General features: G+C 50.7%; 1 protein-coding gene across 1 annotated transcript in view; it reads right to left on the bottom strand.

Annotated features, from left to right (window-relative positions):
• Positions 1–8,024: 8,024 nt before the first annotated feature.
• NUAK2 (NUAK family kinase 2) overlaps positions 8,025–20,152 on the bottom strand; it is a 17,225-nt gene continuing 5,097 nt past the window's right edge. The window contains exons 2-7 of the mRNA XM_006922858.3: positions 16,486–16,606; positions 13,846–13,997; positions 13,432–13,497; positions 11,489–11,608; positions 10,818–10,950; positions 8,025–10,157 (exon numbers count right to left, since the gene is read on the bottom strand). Coding sequence (XP_006922920.1) covers positions 9,106–10,157; positions 10,818–10,950; positions 11,489–11,608; positions 13,432–13,497; positions 13,846–13,997; positions 16,486–16,606 — 1,644 coding nt within the window. The 3' untranslated portion in view covers positions 8,025–9,105. The remainder of the gene's footprint in view (positions 10,158–10,817; positions 10,951–11,488; positions 11,609–13,431; positions 13,498–13,845; positions 13,998–16,485; positions 16,607–20,152) is intronic.

Below are 20,152 nucleotides of genomic sequence, written 5' to 3'. Positions count from 1 at the left end.
TTTCTGCCACCTGGCCTGTAGAAGGCCTGACCTCCCCCGCCAAGCTATGGATTTGCGCAGCCCCACCCAGATGACTTGATTCACCCCCCGCCTCCTGACAGCCCCCCCAACCACAACTATTTTTAGCAGAACCTCGAGTTTTTGACATCCTCCCCTGCCTCCACCCTTCACCCACTGGTATCACTTCCACCTTTTAATAACAACAACACCGAGGATGACGTGTTTCATTTTCCTCTTCTTTTGCTCATCTCTGGCTGTCTGGGTTTCTTGGAGGGTGAGTGACTCTCGGGCCCAGGTCAGGGAAGAGGTTTGCTCCCCCAGCTGTAACCTGGAGCCCCACGCACTTAGGGCCTGTCCTGGAGGTCCTCAGACTCACTTTTCTTAAGGCTGTCCGAGACAGGGAGTTCTCCATCCTTTCTTGGGTCAGAACCCCGAGGTCTTACGCAAGTTCCTCAATCTCAGCTACATCTTTCCTGCTCTCACGGTTGCCAGATCTAGTAATAACAATTCGGAACACCCATTTAAATTTGAATTTCTGATAAACGACAATTTTTTAGCTCAGCATGTCCTACACTGTTACACTAAAAGTTATTCATTCTTTATCTGAAACTCACATTTAAATGACTATCCTGTATTTTATCTGGCAACTCTACCTGCTGTATTTCCTCTCACCAGAGCAGCAATTTTCAGATGTTTTGGTCTCAGGATCCCTTGACACTCTTAAAAATTAGTGTGGACACTCAAAGAGCTTTCATGCGGGCGAGTTGATGGTTGGCATGTTAGAAATTAAAACAAATTTAAAAAATTATTCATTCACTTCAAAGTAACGGTTTTTAAAAAGTAACAATAATAACTCGTTCTATGTTTATATAAACAAAACATTTTAGTGAAAAAGAATTAGATTTCCCAAAACAAAAATAATTAATGAGAAGAGTGGCATTGTTCTATATTTTTTTGCAAATGTCTTTAAGAATGGCTTAATGAAAGAGAGCTAGATTCTTTCAAAAAATTTTTTTAAATTTTAAACTGTGATAAAAATACATTGACATAAGGTCTACCACTGTAACCATTTTTAAGTGTACAATTCAATAGTGTTAAGTATATTCGCATTGTTGGATTCTTATATCTCCTTTAGCATTCAATCTATTGCAATTTCACACACCATGAAGCCCCCGGAAAATTCTACCATACACTCATGAGAGAATGAAAATGAAAAAGGCAAATGATGTTTTCACATTGTTAGTAAAACAGTTTTGACCTGTATAGCCTCTGAAAAGATTTGGGAAACCCCAGGGTGGGGTGTCCCTGGACCACACTTTGAGAACCAATGCTCTAGCACAGCGCCAGAGACTTCGGCATGAGCTCCTCTGCCTCTTAAATTAACTCGGGGTGGGGATGGTATGACGTCGCACACATAATTTATTGTGATTCTAAGCTCATTCTTAACTGAGATTAGTAGGAGTGGGAGGCTGGATCTTGTCGAGCACCTTTGTAGGGATGGAAAAATGGGTTTCTAAAGACTCTGACCCAAGGGGTCTGGGTGTGAAGTGGACCACTTCACAGGTTGTGAAGTGGACCACTTCACAGGTTGTGAAGTGGACCAAACTCTGCCTCATCTTGAGGTTTTATGGGGCATCTGAAGAAGGCACGCCCCTCCAGGCAGGGAGAAAAGAATAAATAAGCCTGGTGGAAGCTCTAGCTCCTTGGGAATAGGGTCAGCAAGCCAGTCGCTTGTTGTCCCCCCACCCTCCCAACCATGGCTGACAATAGAGAAAGCTGACCAACTCCATCCTTCATTCCTACCTAGTGTGTATCTGCTCATTCTGATGCTTGCTATCATTTCCCACGATGGGAGCAAGTCTGACATTGGCTATGAGGAAGGACAGCTGGACCCCCGCATTTCAGGTGAGTGGCCTAAAGTGAGACCCTGTTTCAGGGCCTAGACGCCTAGAACCCCCAGTCAGGCAGTCATATCCCTTTACTGACCAATGCAGTGACCAAAGAGTGGGGACCCAAAACTGCCAGTGGTCTATCCCACCTTTATACCAGAGGTCCCATTACAACCCAGCCCAATGGGACTTGAGCGTCTCACACATTCTCTGTATCAGACCCTCTAGTACACTCAACTCTGTGCTGTTTACAGTCATCCTGTAGGTGTTAGTTCATAGCTTTGACTTTATCATATATAAATATCTTGAGGGAGGGGACCATATTTTATTGCTTCTGTATTTTTCATGGTACCTGGAATAACAGTAAGGTCTCAGTACATGTTGACAGTTTATTAGGGGAAGGGTTTTCATTGATTTAACTATCAGATTCCCTTTTATATGGGGCTGGGGCCGGGAAGGCAGGTGGAGGCCCTTCACTAAACATTTATCCAGCACCTACTCTCATTCCTTAGGTTTTCTTTGGTGATGCATTGCTTACAAAGCATGTTCACGCGTCATCTCATTTAATCCCTGCAGCAACATGACTGGTGTGAGCGGACTGTGAAAGTGACCCTCTAAGTAATTGCTCTACTCAAAGAATGTGCTGAATAAGCCAGGGAGGTTGTCTCTGTGGCACCAGTTATGCGTGTGGGGTGCTCTCCAGAGCTGTGCCGGGGGAGTGTGTCCTGAACTCAGCTACCTGGTGCATTCTGGCAGAGGAGAGCCTGGCACGCCATGAAGACCATTGAGCTAGCTCTCCTTGCCCAGCTTGCACGCTCTGAGTAACCTTCCCACTGAACTTGAGCTTGCCCGTGTATGCAATTGCCAACAGTGAACAAGCTCATTAGCAAACCCAAGTCTCTGGTTGGTTTGACAGCAGTTATGTTTTTCATAATAAATCAATGAATGGGCATTCCGACTGTATCAGTTCACCTCCTGGAGCTCCGTGACTCTGCCCTGGAGTCTCCTAAGCCTGTGGGAAGTAAAGTTTCTGAGCGGCAAAGTGAGGCCTGGACTCTGAATTGTGAAAAGATCTCATGGGAAATCTGGCCACCATACGAGGCTCTGTCAAAGGGCTTCTCTGCTCTCCCCAGGTACCACCTGGCATTTCCAATGGCTTTTCCATTTACAGAGAAGTGGGACCTGGGCTTGCAGGTTCTTTAGCAGAGGCAGGATCCATGCCAGTGGCTGGCCTGCTGCTACCAGCCAGGGACCTGCCTGCTGGACACGACAATGATCAGGGTCAGGGATTAGGAAGACAGAGACTCTGCAGGCCAGGCCAGGAGATTCACAGTCCAGCTAGGGAGGCTGTGAAAAGTCATCACGCCCTGTCCTCAGCTTCCAGGTGGGGCACGAGGTCCGTCCTGCCGTGTCGATGAGTGCCCCACAGTCCAGAGCCCAGGTCAGTGCAGCCTGGAGCTGGCATTCTCATCGTGAGGAGAAAGTGGTGCAGAGAAGGGAGGAGGTGGTGCTGGCGGGCCCCCAACTTGAAAGGCAGAGCCCCACACTTCCATGCGGAAATGGGGTTTTGGCCTCTTAGGCTGGGAAAATCCTAGCAGGCAGTGTCTGTTTATCACGGAAGCTGAGTCAGACTGACCTTATCTCCTAAAAAGCTCTGCTGTTTTTAGAATTCCAGTGGTCAAAGCTAGTCCCACCGCCTTCCTTTCCTCTGGGGAATTCCTTTGACTGAGGGGACAGAGGGGAGAGACTGGCCTTTTCCAAGAGACTGAAACCTGAAATCTGAGTTTTTGCCCATTTATGGACTTGAAGCCCCTCCCCCACCCTAGGATGACTCATTCCCCAGCATGACCTAACAGCCCCCCACCCTTCCCCAGAGAAGACAGGGCGGAATTGAGAAGGTGGGATTAGCTCTGGGAGAGGGTTGGAGGCTGGAGAAAGAGACAACTGATAAGCATGGGGAATCCCTTTTGAGGCAGGGCTCTGGAGCCAAAAGAGGTAAAATGAGAGAGAGAGAGAGAGAAAGAGAAGGAGAGATAAAAGATCCGTATCCAGACAGAGAGAGAGGGAGATGAAAGATTTTTATCTAGAGAGAGAAAGATAAAAGATCTGTACTGAGAGAGAGACAGAGAGAGAGAGAAGGATCTGTATCCCAGAGCGAAACTGCCTGGCTGGTGGCCTGAAATTCCTTTAAGGGCAGCAGCTCCTTAGTGGTAAGTTAGGGTTAAAGGCCCTCACCTGAGTAAGTTCTTAAAGGTCAGTGTGATCAGGGCCACTTGCCAAGTTTCTTAAAATGCAGATTCCCGAGAGCACTCTAGCTCCCCAGGGAGCTGAGGCAGGGAGTTCTGAGACACAGGAAGAGGACCGGGATTTGGAGAGCCAGCTCATCCTCTGGGGACCTCAGCTGTATGAGACAACTCCCAGACCCTCTGCCATCGTCAGAGGCAGAGCCCTGGCCCAAGCGTGACATTTCTAATGTTCTTATAAAATCTGTGAAAGCCTTTAAAGATGTTCAGTCATGAAGTTTCGGAGTGGAGGGTCTTGAGAAGTCTTTTAGCACCTACAGCCCCCCTTCCCTCCCCGCCCCCCCACCCCGCCCATACCGATGGGGAAACCGAATCTCAGGAAGGTTCAACAATACTTTCTTCCTTCCCTAAGAGAGCACTTCCTGGTCTTAGGAGGAGGAGACCAATCCCAACCAGGCAAATCTGCCACCCCAGCTCAGCACCGCCCACCTTCGCCACTATCACGCTTTCACAAGCAACTAATCCGCTAAGGAAATGACTGCTTTTCACATTCCTAGATGCTACAACTCAGAAACTTCAGAGATCACCTCGTCTGCCTTGCCACCCAAAGCAAATTCCTTTTAGCAACAACTCCTCAGTATCTCCAACTCCCGTCACTTCCCCAGACTACAGAATACCTCTCATCGGTACCCAAGGCCTCAGTACTCCCAGCTTCCCACTCTGCCTGCAATCTCTCCCCATTTCAGCTAATGGGCACTCTATCCTTCAAGTCCTTCAGGCCAAAAATCACTGCGTTGACCTCCCTTCTCCCCAGCTCTTCTCAATAAGCTGCTAGAGAAAAATTTTTTTTCAATCAAAAGCCACTTCACTCAGAATAAAAGGCATAGCCCGTGTAACAGCTCACAGGCCAGGTGTGCGTGTGTGAGCGTGCCACCCCTTACCTCTCTTGATTCTATCTCTGCTATTCCCTCCTTTGCACCCTCTGCTTCAGCCTCACGGACTGTTCTAGAGCTTGCCTGATCTGCTTCTACCCGAAGGTCTTTGTATTTCCTGTCCCCTCCACCCCAATACCCCATCCCAGGTCTCCTAATATTTATGACCCGTTGACATACTATCTAATTTACTTATTTATTATACCTATTGCTTTGTCCATCTTCCTTCGCTAGAATGGAAGCCTTGTGAGAGTGGAGATGTGTGTCAGTTTTGTTCACGAATGTAACCCCAGAGCCTAGTGTATACCGTAGGTGCTTGGTAAATACTTACCGAAGGAATGGATAAACACATTATGTAGGTGACTGCCTTATAAGCTGAATCCTGGATCTCAGTAGCCCCCACCCATCCATTGGTCTTGGTCCTGCTCTATTTCCTCTTTCAGAAGATCACCCCATCATATGTTATGTGGTCCCCCGCCACCGCCCCAGTCTCCTCTTCTGCTTAAAAATGCCTAGGCTCTTCAGCTAATCCCTCGTCCTGGGTCCATCAGGTTTTCAGTCCTCAAGAAATGCTCCAGCTGCCAGTCAGTCTTCAGATTCTGACTCGCTGAGCTGACCCATAGCGCTAACAGGGTGTGGGCATTGCGGCTTGCAGGGGACTGCTGCTCCCCACACATCTGAATCGCCCTTTCCCCTTCACTTGAGCCCGCTAGGAGGGCCTGAGGCAGCCTGGCTGGATGGGGCCAGGAAGAAGTGAAGGGGTCGTCCTGGTGTGGGGACAGGCCAACATGACATGGGGGTTTCCTTTTCTCAACAGAGGAGCCTCAGTTCTACCCAGCGAGGGGGCTTCCACTCAGGGACAGCCTGGGTGGACTTGTCCAGGAGATGGCTGAGGACTGGAGAGGTTCTGACCAAGATGTTTCTTGTCTTCGTTTCCAAAGGCCGTTTCCTGTCTTCCCAAGATGGCCCTGGTCTTGGTCTGGTTATTCACATTCCAGAAGCGCTCATGTGGCACTAAATATTCCTGGGGCTCCAGCATTCTTCCCCCAGGCCCAGCGTCATCTCTCCAGCCTGCTTCTGGAATGTTTCTGGTATGAAGCATCATGGCAGGTGAGGGGAAGGGCCACGCAGAGCGGAACCCTCAGGGGAGTCTAGGTCTCTTTAGGGCTGGGGTAATAGATATTCTCTTCCCACCCAGATTCGCCTTTCTTAGCAGGGTCCCCCCACATCGCCCCTCTGTCTGCATGCCCCTCCCGGCCCCTAGCTAATAAAAGTTTAAGCTAACAGACCACTAAGAGGACAGGGATGGATCTCAGGACCGAACGCCTTTTGAGCTCCTTTTCCTTCCTTCGCTAAAATGCCAATTTCTCCCGCCGGCTGCGATGGTGCTGGTGGGACAAGGCAGCGGTGGCTGTGGCCGCCCTCTGCTCCCTGCTCTTAACCGAAGCTTCCCTTCTCCCCTCCTGTCCACCCGCTTCAGCCTCTCCCTGCTCCCACTCACCCTCCTTTCCTCAGCTTTCTTTGGGGCTTGTAGAGATGAGGGGAAAGCAGTTTTTTGCAGAAGAAGTTGCTATTTTCTTGTGCCTCGAAAAGAACCTGGAATGTAATAGATGCTCAATAAATATTTGTAGTTCCATTCACGGATATTCTTTCTCCCAACTCTCCAACCTAATCCAGTTTAAATGAGCCCCCAACCCACCCTGCTAGGATTTGGCATCCCACAAACCTGGATTTGAGATCTGGTTTTCCCTGGCTAGCTAAGCAAGTTATGCAATGTTTTCGAGTCTGAATTTCTTCTGTAACGAGAATGATAAAAATTGTACCAAACTAATAAGGCTATTACGAGCATTAAATGAGGTAACGCACATAAAGTGCTTGATACATAAGCACTTAATTAATGGCAGCCTTTATTCTTATCTCCTAAGTTGCAATTCTTCTATTTCATCATCCATACTTCAACATTATCTGAACTGATGACAGTTTCTCTGTTGAATTTTACTTATTTTTATGCACGATACATTGCCATCCAGTCTGCAGCCTCCTTGAGGCTAAGATCTTCTGTGTTGCACCAGACATAGCAATTATCTCTGTCTTACACAGAGCTCGGCTCACAATAGAGCTGGATTCCTGAGTTGAATAGGACTAGCCAATTCCACAGCTGACCGCTACGCTTCTTGAGGGTAAAGACCCTCCCTTGTATTTTCCCGGGGTCCATACAGTCTAGCCAGAGCTCCAGCGCTCAGTGGGACCCCCAAAATATCAGACCGAAATACCCCAGTTGTAGCCTGAGCACTTTGTTTGCTCTTGCAACTCGACCCCCCGGGTTGGGCATTGGGGAGGAGTCTGCTTGAAGCCAGAGCCAGCCAGCCAGCCGCTTGCCTGCACTTTGTCCTTACTCTCCCTTTAATCCCAGCCCTAGGAGTGCAGTTTCTCAAAGGAGCAGGCCAGCGGGTGGGGAATGTTCTGCTGGGGGTTGAGGATGGCCTTCAAGGGGGGGCATTCCAAGCATTCTTTATTTCTCTAGGGGTCAGGCGTTGAGGGCGGAGCCAGAGCAGCTGCCCAGCACTGAGGAAAGGGAATTTCTTTGGAGGGAGAGAATAAAGGCGGTGGGGGTGTCTTCAAGCAGCAGGGGACAGAGCTGAATGGGGGATGGGTGGGAGAAGATGGATAGAAGGTTGGGGGCGGGGCTGTATAAACTGCCGAGCCCAGTTCTTCCTTTAGCGCCAAAGGCTGGAAAAGCAAACTGGGACCCCCAGCCCAGGGCTCTCCCACCTCTGTGCTAAAGAGGGCAGAATTGCTGACGAAGGTAAAATGGGGAGCCTTTCGGAGCTAAGAGCTGGGTTTTTTGTTGTTGTGTTTTGTTTTTGTTAAGCAGGTTCTCTATTTCCCACCTCCTGGAGGTGTTAAGAGAAGCCTCAAAGACCTGCGCCCCACCTCCTCAAACAGAACAACAGACGCTATTTTCAATCACTGTTCTGGTTTTTAATGGGGTGGTTCTTTCTGGTCACAGAGAAAGGAAGATGGACCATCAGGTAGACAGAGTCAGGGAGTGGATGAGGGAGCCAGAGACCCCCTCTGAATAGTGCAACAGGACATGTGGATTCATAAAAGGTCCCCCTCCCCCATGATCAGTGGGGAATCATTGCAAAAATATCTCTGTATACAAAAGTTAGATATCATAGTTGACTTTCCAGAACATAGTATTCACATTATTGAAAACAGTGAGATTCACTTTTTTAAAAACACAGAGCTGAAAACATAAATAGGACATTTTAGGGTCCCAAAAGCCCAGAGAAATGGACACACCCATTCTCAGTAGCAGGAGCAGCTTGGAGGCCAGAGAAGTTCAGAGTCTTTGAGGTTCAAGGTGGGGGTCTGGGCCCCTTGAGATGAAGTCCAATAGCAGCCTGAGCCTTTTCAAGTCTTTTAGATTCATAGCAGCAACTCCAGGAGGCTTGGGCCAGGTTTGGAGGATGGGAAAGGAGAGGGAACCTTTGAAGAAACAGAGGTTGTGTTCTCTTACTGCTGGGAGAAATAAGGGACACATTCTAGGAGCGCGTTCCCAGGATGCCCTGGGCACATGAGGTGGTTCCACATTCCAGTTTCGGTGCCTGGCGGGGATGGGAATGTGTATGAGAAGAGTTTCCATCCCTCTCTTGGCAGGAAGGCACCGTGCACAGAACGTACTCATCGCAATGAGGGAGACGGGTACTGATACGAGTGCTCTTTCCAGGTTTCTGTGGTCCTACCACGTGTACCCGAAACAGAAAACCCGGACTTGGCCATGGGCTTTCCCCTCTACTTCTCTACTCTTTTCCCCTCTACTACCTTCTTAGTTTGACAGGGCTGAGACACTGAACCCTCAATACATTTCACTTGCTCATTTCCCACGTCTGGCACACCCCAGGGCTTAATTGCAAAACACCTCACCCTTCTGGGCGAGGATGCTGGTCCTGGGAGGCAGGGGAGAAAGCGGTCTCCCCTCAGGGTGTTTCTGGGCACATCCGAGAGCCTGCCCAGGTGGGGCGATGCCCCTCATCCTCAGCTGAGCTTTGAACAGATCCCTAGTGCCTGTCGGTAGGCCTCGGTTACCTCCTGGCAGTCCCCCAGGGAAAAGCAGCTCTCCCCTAAGGAGTCCTGCCGCCAGCGCCTCAGGCCCCTGCTTCGGGGGCCCTCTGCGGGGGGCTCTTCAAGCCCCATGAGGTTGTCCACAGACACACAGCCCCGCAGAGGGGGCTCGGGGAGCCAGTCGGGCAAGTCCAGCTGGTCAAAGGACTCAGAGGACAGAATGCTGTCCTCACTCACAGCCCCTGAGGGGCGGCTAGCCCGGGAAGCAGGGCAAGGTGAGGCCAGTTCATTCAAGGAGCCGAAGGCGGTGGGGGCTGCGAGTTCCAGCGTTGTGCGGGAGAACTTGCCGTTGTGTTTGAGGATGCCCTTGCGACGGAGCAGCAGCCCTGAGGCCTGCGGGGGCTTCTGCTCCACGGAGTCCTCACTCATAAACACGTCCCCTGCATCCAAGAGCTCCCCAGACTCGCTGGGCTCAGGAGAGGAGTAGTAGCCAGATTCCCGCTGCCGAGACTTCTTGAGGATGCCCTTCTTGGGGAGCAGCGGGGCAGGCTGTCCCGGGCTCGCAGGAACTTGGCTGAGAGCAGAGTCCTCCCTTGCCCACTCCGAGGAGGCAGACGCCTTCTTCTTGAGAATGCCCTTTGGTAGCTTGAGGTTGCCCTTGCTAGGGCGAGTGGAGGTGTCATCAGTCGGGTCCCCCTGGAGAGACTGGGCCATGTCATTCTCTTTGCGGGACTTCTTGAGTGAATGCTGGCGCTCCAGGCCGGAGACCACGTTCCCGCTTCCAGGCGTGTGCTGCTTGAAGAAGCTGCATACCTTGGCCCCGTTCTCCAGGAGGGGGCGGGAGGACCGCCGGAGCCAGTCAGCCATGGAGGCCCGGCCAGAGTCGCTGCCAGGGCGCCCTGCCTCCTGCTCTCCCACACAGGTGGCATAGCCCCAGTTAACCCACCAGTGACTGGCCACATCCTCCAAGGTGGCCCGGCGGGTGGGGTTCACCATTAACAGCCACCGGATCAGGCCACAGGCATCTGAAAGACAAAAGGCAAGGAGCTTCAGATTGGCAGCCATGAGAACGGGAACCCACAGTCCCCTCTCACTGGCTTATCCCCGCCTGTGCTAAGACACTGCTCACTTCTGTGTCAGATATGTCCACTCCCACCTAGGGCTATACACATGCTCCAGCCAGGCCAGGTCCCAGGTTTCCTGCATGGACTTCGCTAATTTCCTCTTCCATCCCAACTCCGGCCACTTCATTAGCTTTGTTGTACGTTAGTGGGTATCTTCCTTCTCCCCACTGAAATGCAACCTCTGAGGGCGTGGACTATGCGCAAGGGTAAACCAAGGATGTCATACCCTTCTTGCCTTCTACTTTATAGGTAAAGGACAAAAAGATTTCTAAGGATAAGGACAAAGGCAGTAGGAAGTAAGATAACTATAGCAAAGAGACTCTAAGTCAGGTCTTAGGAAGCGCTTTCCACATATAATCAAGTATGTCCACAAGGGAAGGAAAAGATATCCCCTCCATCCTCAGGTCACAGACACTGCGGGCAGACGTGACAGCAGATGGTGGCCGGAGGGAACTCTCATCCACAGTGGACTGTCCTCTTCTCCCGACTGCCACTGTTTAACTCCTGCCTCAGAAATTCGCTTAGGACAGCCAGGCCTGGATGAGAACACCCCTCACTCACCGGAGGGTTTGGGAGGCTCTCGGTAGGCTCCGTTACTGATCTGTTTCACCAGCGTCTTATGGTCCTGCCCGTCAAAGGGCATGGTGCCATGCACCAAGATGTAGAGGAGAACACCCAGGGACCAGCTGTCCACCTGCGAAAGGGAAGGGGGGATCAGCAAGGATGCCCACATGCCACAGGCTGGGGGGCTTCCGGCCTCACTTCCGTATCAGAAAAAAAGGGGTACACGCCGGAGAACTCAGAGGCCAGCTCATCTGAGAACCACCTTCCTCTGGTACCCAGGAGCAGAGCGGTGACGCTGCGGGAGGGACTGAGGCTCATGGGGGCAGGTGTCGTCAATCCTTTTGGGAGGGGTTGCCGCCAACACAAGAGCGGTGGCGAGGTCACCCCTGCGGGGCCAGGAGTGGGTGGCTGGCTGGGTGCCGGGGAAGGTGATGGGAACTAGGAAGGTGAGGGGCACAGAACTAGACTGAGAGTCAGGAGACTTAAGTTCTTGTTCTAGTTTTCCACTCTTGGCTAGATACCCGGCACTTCACTACCCTGGGAGGTAGCGAGGCTGAGCTACATGCTCTGAGAAAGGCAGTAACTAGGAAACCAGCCCGCCTATCTCACAGGAGCTAAAGTCATGGCAAACAGCTGAGGCAGGCCGGCAGCGGAGGGCGGACACTCACCTCTGGGCCCGTGTAGGGCTTCCCATTGACGATCTCTGGTGAGGCGTAGAGGGGGCTCCCGCAGAATGTCTGCAGGAACTTGCCTTGGTGGTAGAGGTTGGAGAGGCCAAAGTCAGCGATCTGCAGGAATGGGTCACACACAGTCATGCCAAGGCCTGGGTTTTCTGTAGCTCTCAGCCTGCCCCTCTCCAGGCCCCAGTAAGAGAAAGGGGTGCCCATGACCCCCACCGCTACACTGGGCACTGCCAACACAGCTCAGGCCCTGGAAGAAAGAGCCCTGCAGAGGTGTGTCAATGAAGAGCATCTAGGAAGAGGTGTGTGGGGGCTCCAGGGTCCTCACTGTTCCCAAGGCCCCTGTACTCATGTTGTATTCCGCTCCAGCTGTGCGTTCTCCTGCCTATGCACATCCTCTCGATCTGGCAAGCCCACCTTCTCTGGGAAGCCCTCCATTGCCCTAAGACCTCTTTCTCCCACAAAGTCCTACAGTTTCCGGTGGCTCGCTGTAGCCCCACTCATCAGTTCTGTCTCTATATCAATATGTTCCCCATACTGACCTCCTACTGCCCCACCCCTCCTGCAGTTCCTAGCACAGGTGTGACCCATGCATGGGGCTCAGTGGGAAGGTCTAGCAGATGGAGGGCAAGAATCAACATCTGATGCCAGTGTCATGGTCCTCAGAAGCAAGCCTTTCCAGCACTGAATAATCACGCAAGGCTAGGCTGCCTCTCCTAGCAAAGGCTCATCTATGTCTACACCTGGGCGGGAACACAGGGTCAGCCCAGAATGGACGAGAAGCAATGATGAAGGCAGAACAAAGGTCATGATTGTGGTTGTAACCCAGGAGAAGGAATCTATTATAGGAATCCTTGAGCCACCTGATACTGAGGCCTTGTGAAGCTGCAAGCCCATCTTCTTGCTCCCTAGAGAAACCCCATCCGGCCTATCCTCAGATAGAGGCTGAGGCTAGTACCTTGCCTGATCCTGACCTCTTCACTCCCAGCAGAGGGTCTTATGTCCCCAGGGCAGGGAGGGGCTGTTTATGAAACTCTGGCTCCTTTGTTTATGGTTTTATTGGCCTCTTATCAAGCTGTTACCAGTTGAAGCCCATAATGAGGCAGATGATTGGTGCGGATGGGAGAATTACTGCCTATCTGAGTTATGTGGGTTTATTGGTTCTGCCCCCAACCCCCATAGCATCAAAGCAAGCCCCACCTACTCTGGGAATGGGCTGGGAAAGGGGAATGAACTCAGTGCCAAGGCGCCTCAGGGCACAGGTCGGAGGCCACTGGGGAAGAGGCTTTGTCCTCGATTCAAGAAGATTCTGAGAAGGGTCCAAGTGCAGTCAGAGCCCTCTCGGGCACCTTCAGGGGCCAGCCTGGCCCACTCCCCATTCCAGCTCAGAGATCTGAGTTTATCTCATCAACGTGCATTTCTCAGACCTAAATTTAACTACTTAGCATGGGAAGTCAGCAGCTGCAAGAAGCAGGAAGTGGGTGCTGGAAATCTTGGTCTTTGAGGAAAGGTGTCAAAGGTCTACCTAATTGAAGCAGAGTAAAGTGTTCACGTGTGCGTGTGTACACGCAAGTGGAAAGAACTCAGGCCATGGCCCTCTCCCTGTCAGTCCCAAGGTTGTGAGCAAAAGCCAACCCTAGACCTTGACTCCTGTCAGCTTTGTGACATCAAGAGCACTGGTGGAGGAGTCAAAAGACCTTGGTTCTAGCCCAGGCTCAGCCTCTAGCTAGCCATGGGACCTTGTGCAAGTCACCCCTTATCTTGAGGTCTCAGTTTTCCATACATACAATGAGATAGGAACCAACACATAAGTCTGGGATTTGCTTGAATCCTCTGGAACCCCTTACAGGCTTAGAGAGACTTGGCCAGGGACGGTGCAGAAAGGCTGGGGAGAAGTGGGAGAGCGGCTGGAAACGAAAAGTGGGGCTCACCTTAATATTCCCACTGGCATCTAGGAGGATGTTCTCCAGCTTGAGGTCCCGGTGGACAACCCCATTCTGAAAGAGGGAGGGAGGAAGGTCAGAGGAAGGTCACCAGGGAGGAAAGGGCATGAGGGCCTAGTCCGGAAAGGGAGGTAAACACAAAGGGGACCGGTGGGGGAGCACAGGTAGGCTGGGAATGTCCATCTTTATTGGTACAAAGTATAAGAAATCACAGGCCCTTCCACCCCGGGCCAAGGGACTCAAAGCCAGACACCACATTCCCTGGGCTGAGAGTCCAGAATCGAGTCTTGCCTCTGCTTTGTCTCCCTGTGCTATCCCAGAGTCATGGAATCTCTCTGGCTCAAACCAGCCCGGGAGCCCAGGGACCGCCCTGAGGACAGGGCTGGGCAGGTAGCGGCTCACCTGGTGGCAGTAGTGCACGGCAGAGACGATCTGCCGGAAGAAATGGCGGGCGTCGCGCTCGCTGAGCCGCTGCCGCTCACTGATGTAGTCGTACAGGTCGCCCCGGCTGGCGTACTCCATGACGATCACGATCTTGCTGCTATTCTCAAACACTGGGGCACAGCAAGGCAGGACATCAGGCCCCACCAGCGTACACTGCTCCCCAACCGGGGTCCACTGGTCGCTCCCTGGACCCAGACCAGGCAGAACCTCCCTCAAGGAATGTCTGCTAATGGGGCAGGAGAGTGGCGAGTAAGGGCAGGAGAAGGGCCTTTGAAGCTCTCAAATCTTCCAGGAGCAATGAGTTAAGACCCAGGGAACTGGCTCACCCTCCCTTTCTTTGGAAGTTCAGGCTTTGGAGGATTCTTGAAACTACCCTGCAAATGCCCAGGAAGGCAGTGACATCACTGGATGAGAATGAAAGGTAGGCTCTCTGGTTCAGGATTTGGTGCTTTTTTTGCCTCGTAACCTTGGGCAAATCTCTTCTAGATCCATCAGGAAGAATGCAGGTTTGGGTTTGAATCCTGGCCCCATCACTTATTAGCTGAGTGATCCTTGTAAGTTATTCAACCAGCATTCCTCAGTCACCTCATTTGAGGGGTGGGATAATAATGGCAAACTCTTAGGGCTGGGGTGAAAACTAGACACAGTCAGTGAGAACTCTGGGACTGGCTGAACAAGCACTCAATAAATGGCACCTACTGTTACGTTTATTATCAGCGTCCTCATATTTATACTTGACTAATAATGCCCATAAAATGCCTGCCTTGAAGATCAGAAGAGGGATAAAAGAATCAAGTGGTTTGTAAACTATAAAGTACCATAGAGAGCAGAGATATTCATCTCTTCCAATATCTTCGACTTCTTGCCCAGACAACTGCCAGGGCCTTGTCTACAGAAGCAATCAATAAATATTTGATAATTAATTGACTGGTTGGGCTCCTGGCAGTCAGCCTGCCCTAGCTGGCTCATCAACATGTGTAGGAGGGGCCCTCTTGACACCTCGGGCCTTGTCCTGGCTCCAGCCCTCTAAAAAGGTAGGGAATGACTGGTTCACCAAACTGGCCCTTCGGGTGAGTATGTGTCAGAACACGTATGCCCCTGACATCACATCTTTGTGTCAAACGAGTCCTAGGAGTTTGGCTTGCTCGGCCAGCCCCAGAGCTACTGCTGTCTAGCCTGTGAGAAGGAGCTGAGCAAAGCAGCTTCTCCCAGTAAGAGTCCCAAGTCCCAGGCAGTTGGATACATGGCCAGGAGGACTGAGCTTTTTCCCTAGGGGACAGTGAGTAAGTGGCCCTGATACATGGTGGCTTAGCCTCCTGGGGGTTGCCAAGCTGAGCCTCCACCCCTGTGGTTCTCCATATCTTTGCAGCCTCTGTGCCATGAAATTGGGGGTCAAGAGCCAGCACATTCTGGACAGAAGCTAGGTTAGAGGTCAGTTTCCCCACCTACCCAGTCCATATCTCCTGAAGGCTGTGACAGGATGGGAACGGAACTGGGGGAGCCCTGCCAGACACAGAGTAACTGTGACGGTCCTATGTCTGCTAAACTTGAAGGAGAAGTCACATCTTGAGTTTCAAAACTAAGTTGCTGGGTCTGGCTGGAGATATACGTGTGGGGTAGAATTCACTCACTCATTCATATACTGCACCCCCAACCACCAATACTCTGTCATCTGTCCACTCTTCCCTGGGGGAAATGCACAGAGATACAATTAACTTTCTCAGCCGCTTGCCTGGGCTCCTTGAGGGACAGGCTCAGGCCGTGAGGCTATGTCAGTGGCTCTGCCCTTAGTCTTCCTACGAATAGGAGAGAAGACTCCTCTCCTACTCTTCACCGGGAATATTCAGATAGAGGGCAAAGCCACAGGCTCCCTTTCCTTCCTCCTGCTGCCGCTGTTCCTTGTTTCCATCTAACAGATAATTATGTAAGGGCTGCAAGCAGACAGGTGTGTGTGGGAGGGTGCTCCCCCTCTTCCCCTCGTCACCCTCTCTCGCTCATCCTGTTGTCTGGGTCACAGGGAACACGGCAGCTGGAGTGGAGAGCCAGCACTGATGTCAGAGCAAGAAGAGGCTGAGAGAGATGAGGAGAGGTGGGAGTCAGCCCCATGGCAGGAATGATTCAGACAGAGTACAAGGCAGACTCCAGGAGGCCTGGCTCTTGGGACATATAAAGAATAGCACCCACATGCCTGAGACAGGTGCAGGTCTATGTATGTTTCAGCCTTCCCATATTGCTGAGGGTCTCATTGGGGTGGAGAGGTTATGTTCAAGTATGGAAAGCCTAACAATGACAACAAAATAGCCTACAATCTGTTGAGTTCCTCCCATGAGCTGAGTATTCGGTGACATTTAATTTGATCTTTACAACTACCCTGTGACATAGGTAGGGTTATTCCACCCAGACACTAAGTTGAATTAGTTGCTGGGTTTCAAATCCAGCTTTTGCCCAACTTGAAAGCCTGTGTATCATTTCTTTGTATCATCTGTTCTGACTGCCTCTACACATACACACACACACACACTCACACACACGCACGCACATACGCACACGCACATACGCACGTACACACTCTGAGCTTCAAATGGCCCGCCTCTGTACCTTCATGGATGGCAATTATATGGGGGTGGTTGAGTGATGACATGATCTCAATCTCTCGTCGAATGTGCATCAGATCTTGTTCATCTTTGATTTTGTCTTTCCGGATCGACTTGATGGCCACCTGGGAACAGAGAATGCAGGAGAGTGAGGAGGAAGGTCTGGCAGGTACAGGTGTGCCTGAGGATACTCTCAAAGTCCTGACTCTGCAAAAGCTGCAGGATGCACCCAGAGAAACCACTTCATCCTTCACCAGGAAGGTGGAAGAGAGGCTGGAGAGCATCTTCTCTAGAGCAGGTTCTCAGCTGGGGTAGGTGTAGCGCATGTCAGCATGAAGGAATAAGGGCTACAGGTGAACAAGGAAGGTAACAACCTGCATTCGGAAGGCCGACGCTTTATGATTTACAAAGTAAATTTCCCATACTATACCATGAGCACAAGGATTTGCTCACCATTTGATCCCTGACGCCAAGCATAGTGCCTGGCACACAGCAAGCACCGAATAAGTGTTTATTGCATTAGTAAATAAACTGGCCCTCACAACAGTCCTGGGAGGTGGGCACAGAAGGTATCATCATCCCTATTTACAGGTGAGGAAACTGGTACCCAGAGAGGTTAAATGATCTGCTCAAAGTTATACTGTCACTAACTGGTACAGATATGGATGAACCTTGAAAACATTATACTAAGTGAAATAAGCCAGACACACAAGGACAAATGTGTACAAGTCTAACTATACAAGGTAACTAGAATAGGAAAATGCATAAGGCAGAAGTAAGAGGTTACCAGAGGAGGGGAGAGGTAGAGGTGAGGGTGGCAGGGTGGGGAGTTACTGTTTAATGCGCATAGAGCTTCTGTCTGGGGTGATGAAAAGATTTTAGAAATGCAGAGTGGGGATGGCAACACAACATTGTGAATATACTTAACGTCACTGAACTGTACACTTGAAATGGTTAAAGTAGTGAATTTTCTGTTACATATATTTTACCGCAAAAAAAAAATTGCCAAAAATAACCACCAGTCTCTTCAGTCTAGGTAAGGAACATCCCTCTCCCAGCAACAAGTAAACAAACAAACAACTGGACATTTACAGAGTCCTCGGGGCTTTGTTATCTTGTCTGTAAAGGTGAAAACACCACGTAAGGATTAAACCCCCCACGGTGGGGTTCAGGAAGGGCAGAGTGAGGCAAGAGGATATGAAGAAAGAGCTGCCAAGATGTCAGTTAAGCGAACTGCTCCATCCCACTCAGGACCTTGGTGACAGAAAGGGGAGGATAACAACAGAGCAGGTGGCATGTGAGTGTGATGTGTGCAGAAGATACTGCCTGGGGAGTCAGAGGACCTGGTTCTCCTCCAGGCTCTGTCGTTGTCCCCAAGGGTAAGTCCCACACCCCCCCCCTCAGAGCCTCGGTTTTCTTTTCTACGAAACAGGCTCAGTGAAGATGTGTGAGGTGCTTTCCTGCTCTGATTCTGTGAGATGAGCCATACAAATGCCACGAGGCTGCACTGCGGGCATCAGGGGCTCGGCAGGGGTGGGGTGTCACAAGGCTGGTCAGTTCCTGTCAAGTTCTACCTAGGACACAAATGGTAAGTACAAGACTTCCTCTTCATGGGAGATGGGCAAGTTATGAAAAATCTGAAGGCGCAGACTGAGATAAACAGCTCCTCATTCAATTTCCCAAGAGTGCTGGCCTCTCCTCAAGGTTCAGAAGGAAACAGAAAAAAGGAAACCACTGCTGGAAGGGAGGGGCCTCTAATCCTCCCTTTCACAGGGCTCTGGAGGCAGACAATGGCTTCCCGCTCAGGCACAGCAGACAAGAATGCGGAACAGCGGAACAGCGTAATCCGTAAGAGGAGCTGCTCAGAGCCCAGGGCCCGGTCACCCTGGCAACGGGCAGGGAGGGCGTGCCCTCCGCCCTGCTCCTCCCCCAGAGCTGCCTCCCTGAAAGAGGGGAGTCTCAGCTCTCTGCCCCCCCTGAGCAGGGAGGCCAATGGCAGCTGGAGGGACCGTCACCATAGAGGTCTCCCCCCAGGATACTGAGGAGGCCTACACTGCAGTTGCAGGTGCCTTTTTCATGCACCACCCCCTTCTTCTCCAAACCATCCCCATGAGCTGAGTGGAAAAATCCCTGGTTTAGGATTGGACATGGGTGGGATGGGGAGGAAGGGGCTGGAATTCTCCTTGGTCTCTGAGGATTCAACCTGCAGCAATGTCCCTGCACACTCCTCTCTCCATACCCTTTTTCTCTCTGTGAAGGAAAGATTTTATAAACTAGTTCTTCTCTCTCTAAAATTCTTCATTTTAAAAATCAGACAATAAAGTGCTATGAGCTCTTCAGATAAAGGGCCACAAAAATCATATAAATCACATATCTAATGAAACAATTATTTGAGAACTTAAGATGCACACATATACAAAAACTAGGCACATCTTGGATGTGTAATTGTGTATACACGAATACATACAACAATAGGAGAAATCATCCTAGGCTTAGGAGGCAGAGCTCTCAAGAAGACAAGGCCTAAAAGAAATGAGGTGCCTCCAAAATAAGGGGGTCTGAGCGGTGCTAGAAGAAGACCATGCATGGATAGAGGGTAACAAGTCAAACCCCAAGATCCATTTTTTTCAACTTTGGAAGCCTATGAGTCTAAATCAGAATTATTAATCCTGAACGAACAGCTCCATTCTCCTGCAAGCTTGTGCTCCGGCCTCAGGAGCTGAGTCAAGGACCCTTCAGTTATCCACATTAGGTCCTAAGACAGCACAGCTTGGCTGGCACTTCCTAGGAAGGAAACAAGTTATGGCATCAGGCCTCCACCAGACAAAACAGAGTGATGTGTCACTACCTTGGTGGGGCTGGACCACTGTTTCCCAGCCAATTCCAGCCCCATGGCATAGGCCCCTAGCTACCTGCTGGCTGGCCTGTCAAAGTAAATTAGATGTAGCAACAGGCCCAGACAGAGCTCCACACACAGAAAGCGCTCAATAATTGTTTGCTGGTAAACACAAATCACAAATAGATATTTATTAAGTAAGTCACTGGGCTGATCCCTGACTGATAGGACCAGTGCCCAGGCATGGGAGGAGAGTCAACCTCTGTTACAAGGACTAATTTTGAGAGACCTTTGTTCTCATGTGCAAGAGAATTGAGCAACCATTCTCTATAATAAAAATATATTGACTAGAGCCAAGGAGGAACCAGCCAGAGGTAGGAAGACCACATGCCAGTAAAGTCCTGGTTCATCTCAGTATAATTAATAGTGCCCCTTTTACTCCCCAAAGTACTCAAGATTAGATAACATATGGACACTGTACTCAGAGAGGGCAGGGAACCCAGGCACAACAACGTATGACAGTGAAATGTGAACACCAGATCTGTGGAGTAAGAGTCAAGGGCCCAGGCTGCTCATCCTCATGTGGCCCTATGGAGCGATGCAATTCAAGACAAGTCACTTAAGTGATCCGGTTATCTGGTCTGGCTGGTTTTAACATCTTTACCTGAAAAACGAAAGGGCATTTATTCTCCAAACATCCGCTGGACACCTACTATGTGTTATGCTAGGTGTTAAGACAGCCTCTATGCCAAGGCCCTCAGTCCAGGAGTGCCAATTAAATCAAATCCAGTCTAGTGTGACAAGCACAACAGTTGAGGTTCCTGCCTGTGAGGGG

Source organism: Pteropus alecto, unplaced genomic scaffold (assembly GCF_000325575.1).
Source record: "Pteropus alecto unplaced genomic scaffold, ASM32557v1 scaffold359, whole genome shotgun sequence".
NCBI classification, from domain to species: domain Eukaryota; kingdom Metazoa; phylum Chordata; class Mammalia; order Chiroptera; family Pteropodidae; genus Pteropus; species Pteropus alecto.
This window is presented reverse-complemented; position numbering and strand designations above follow the sequence as displayed.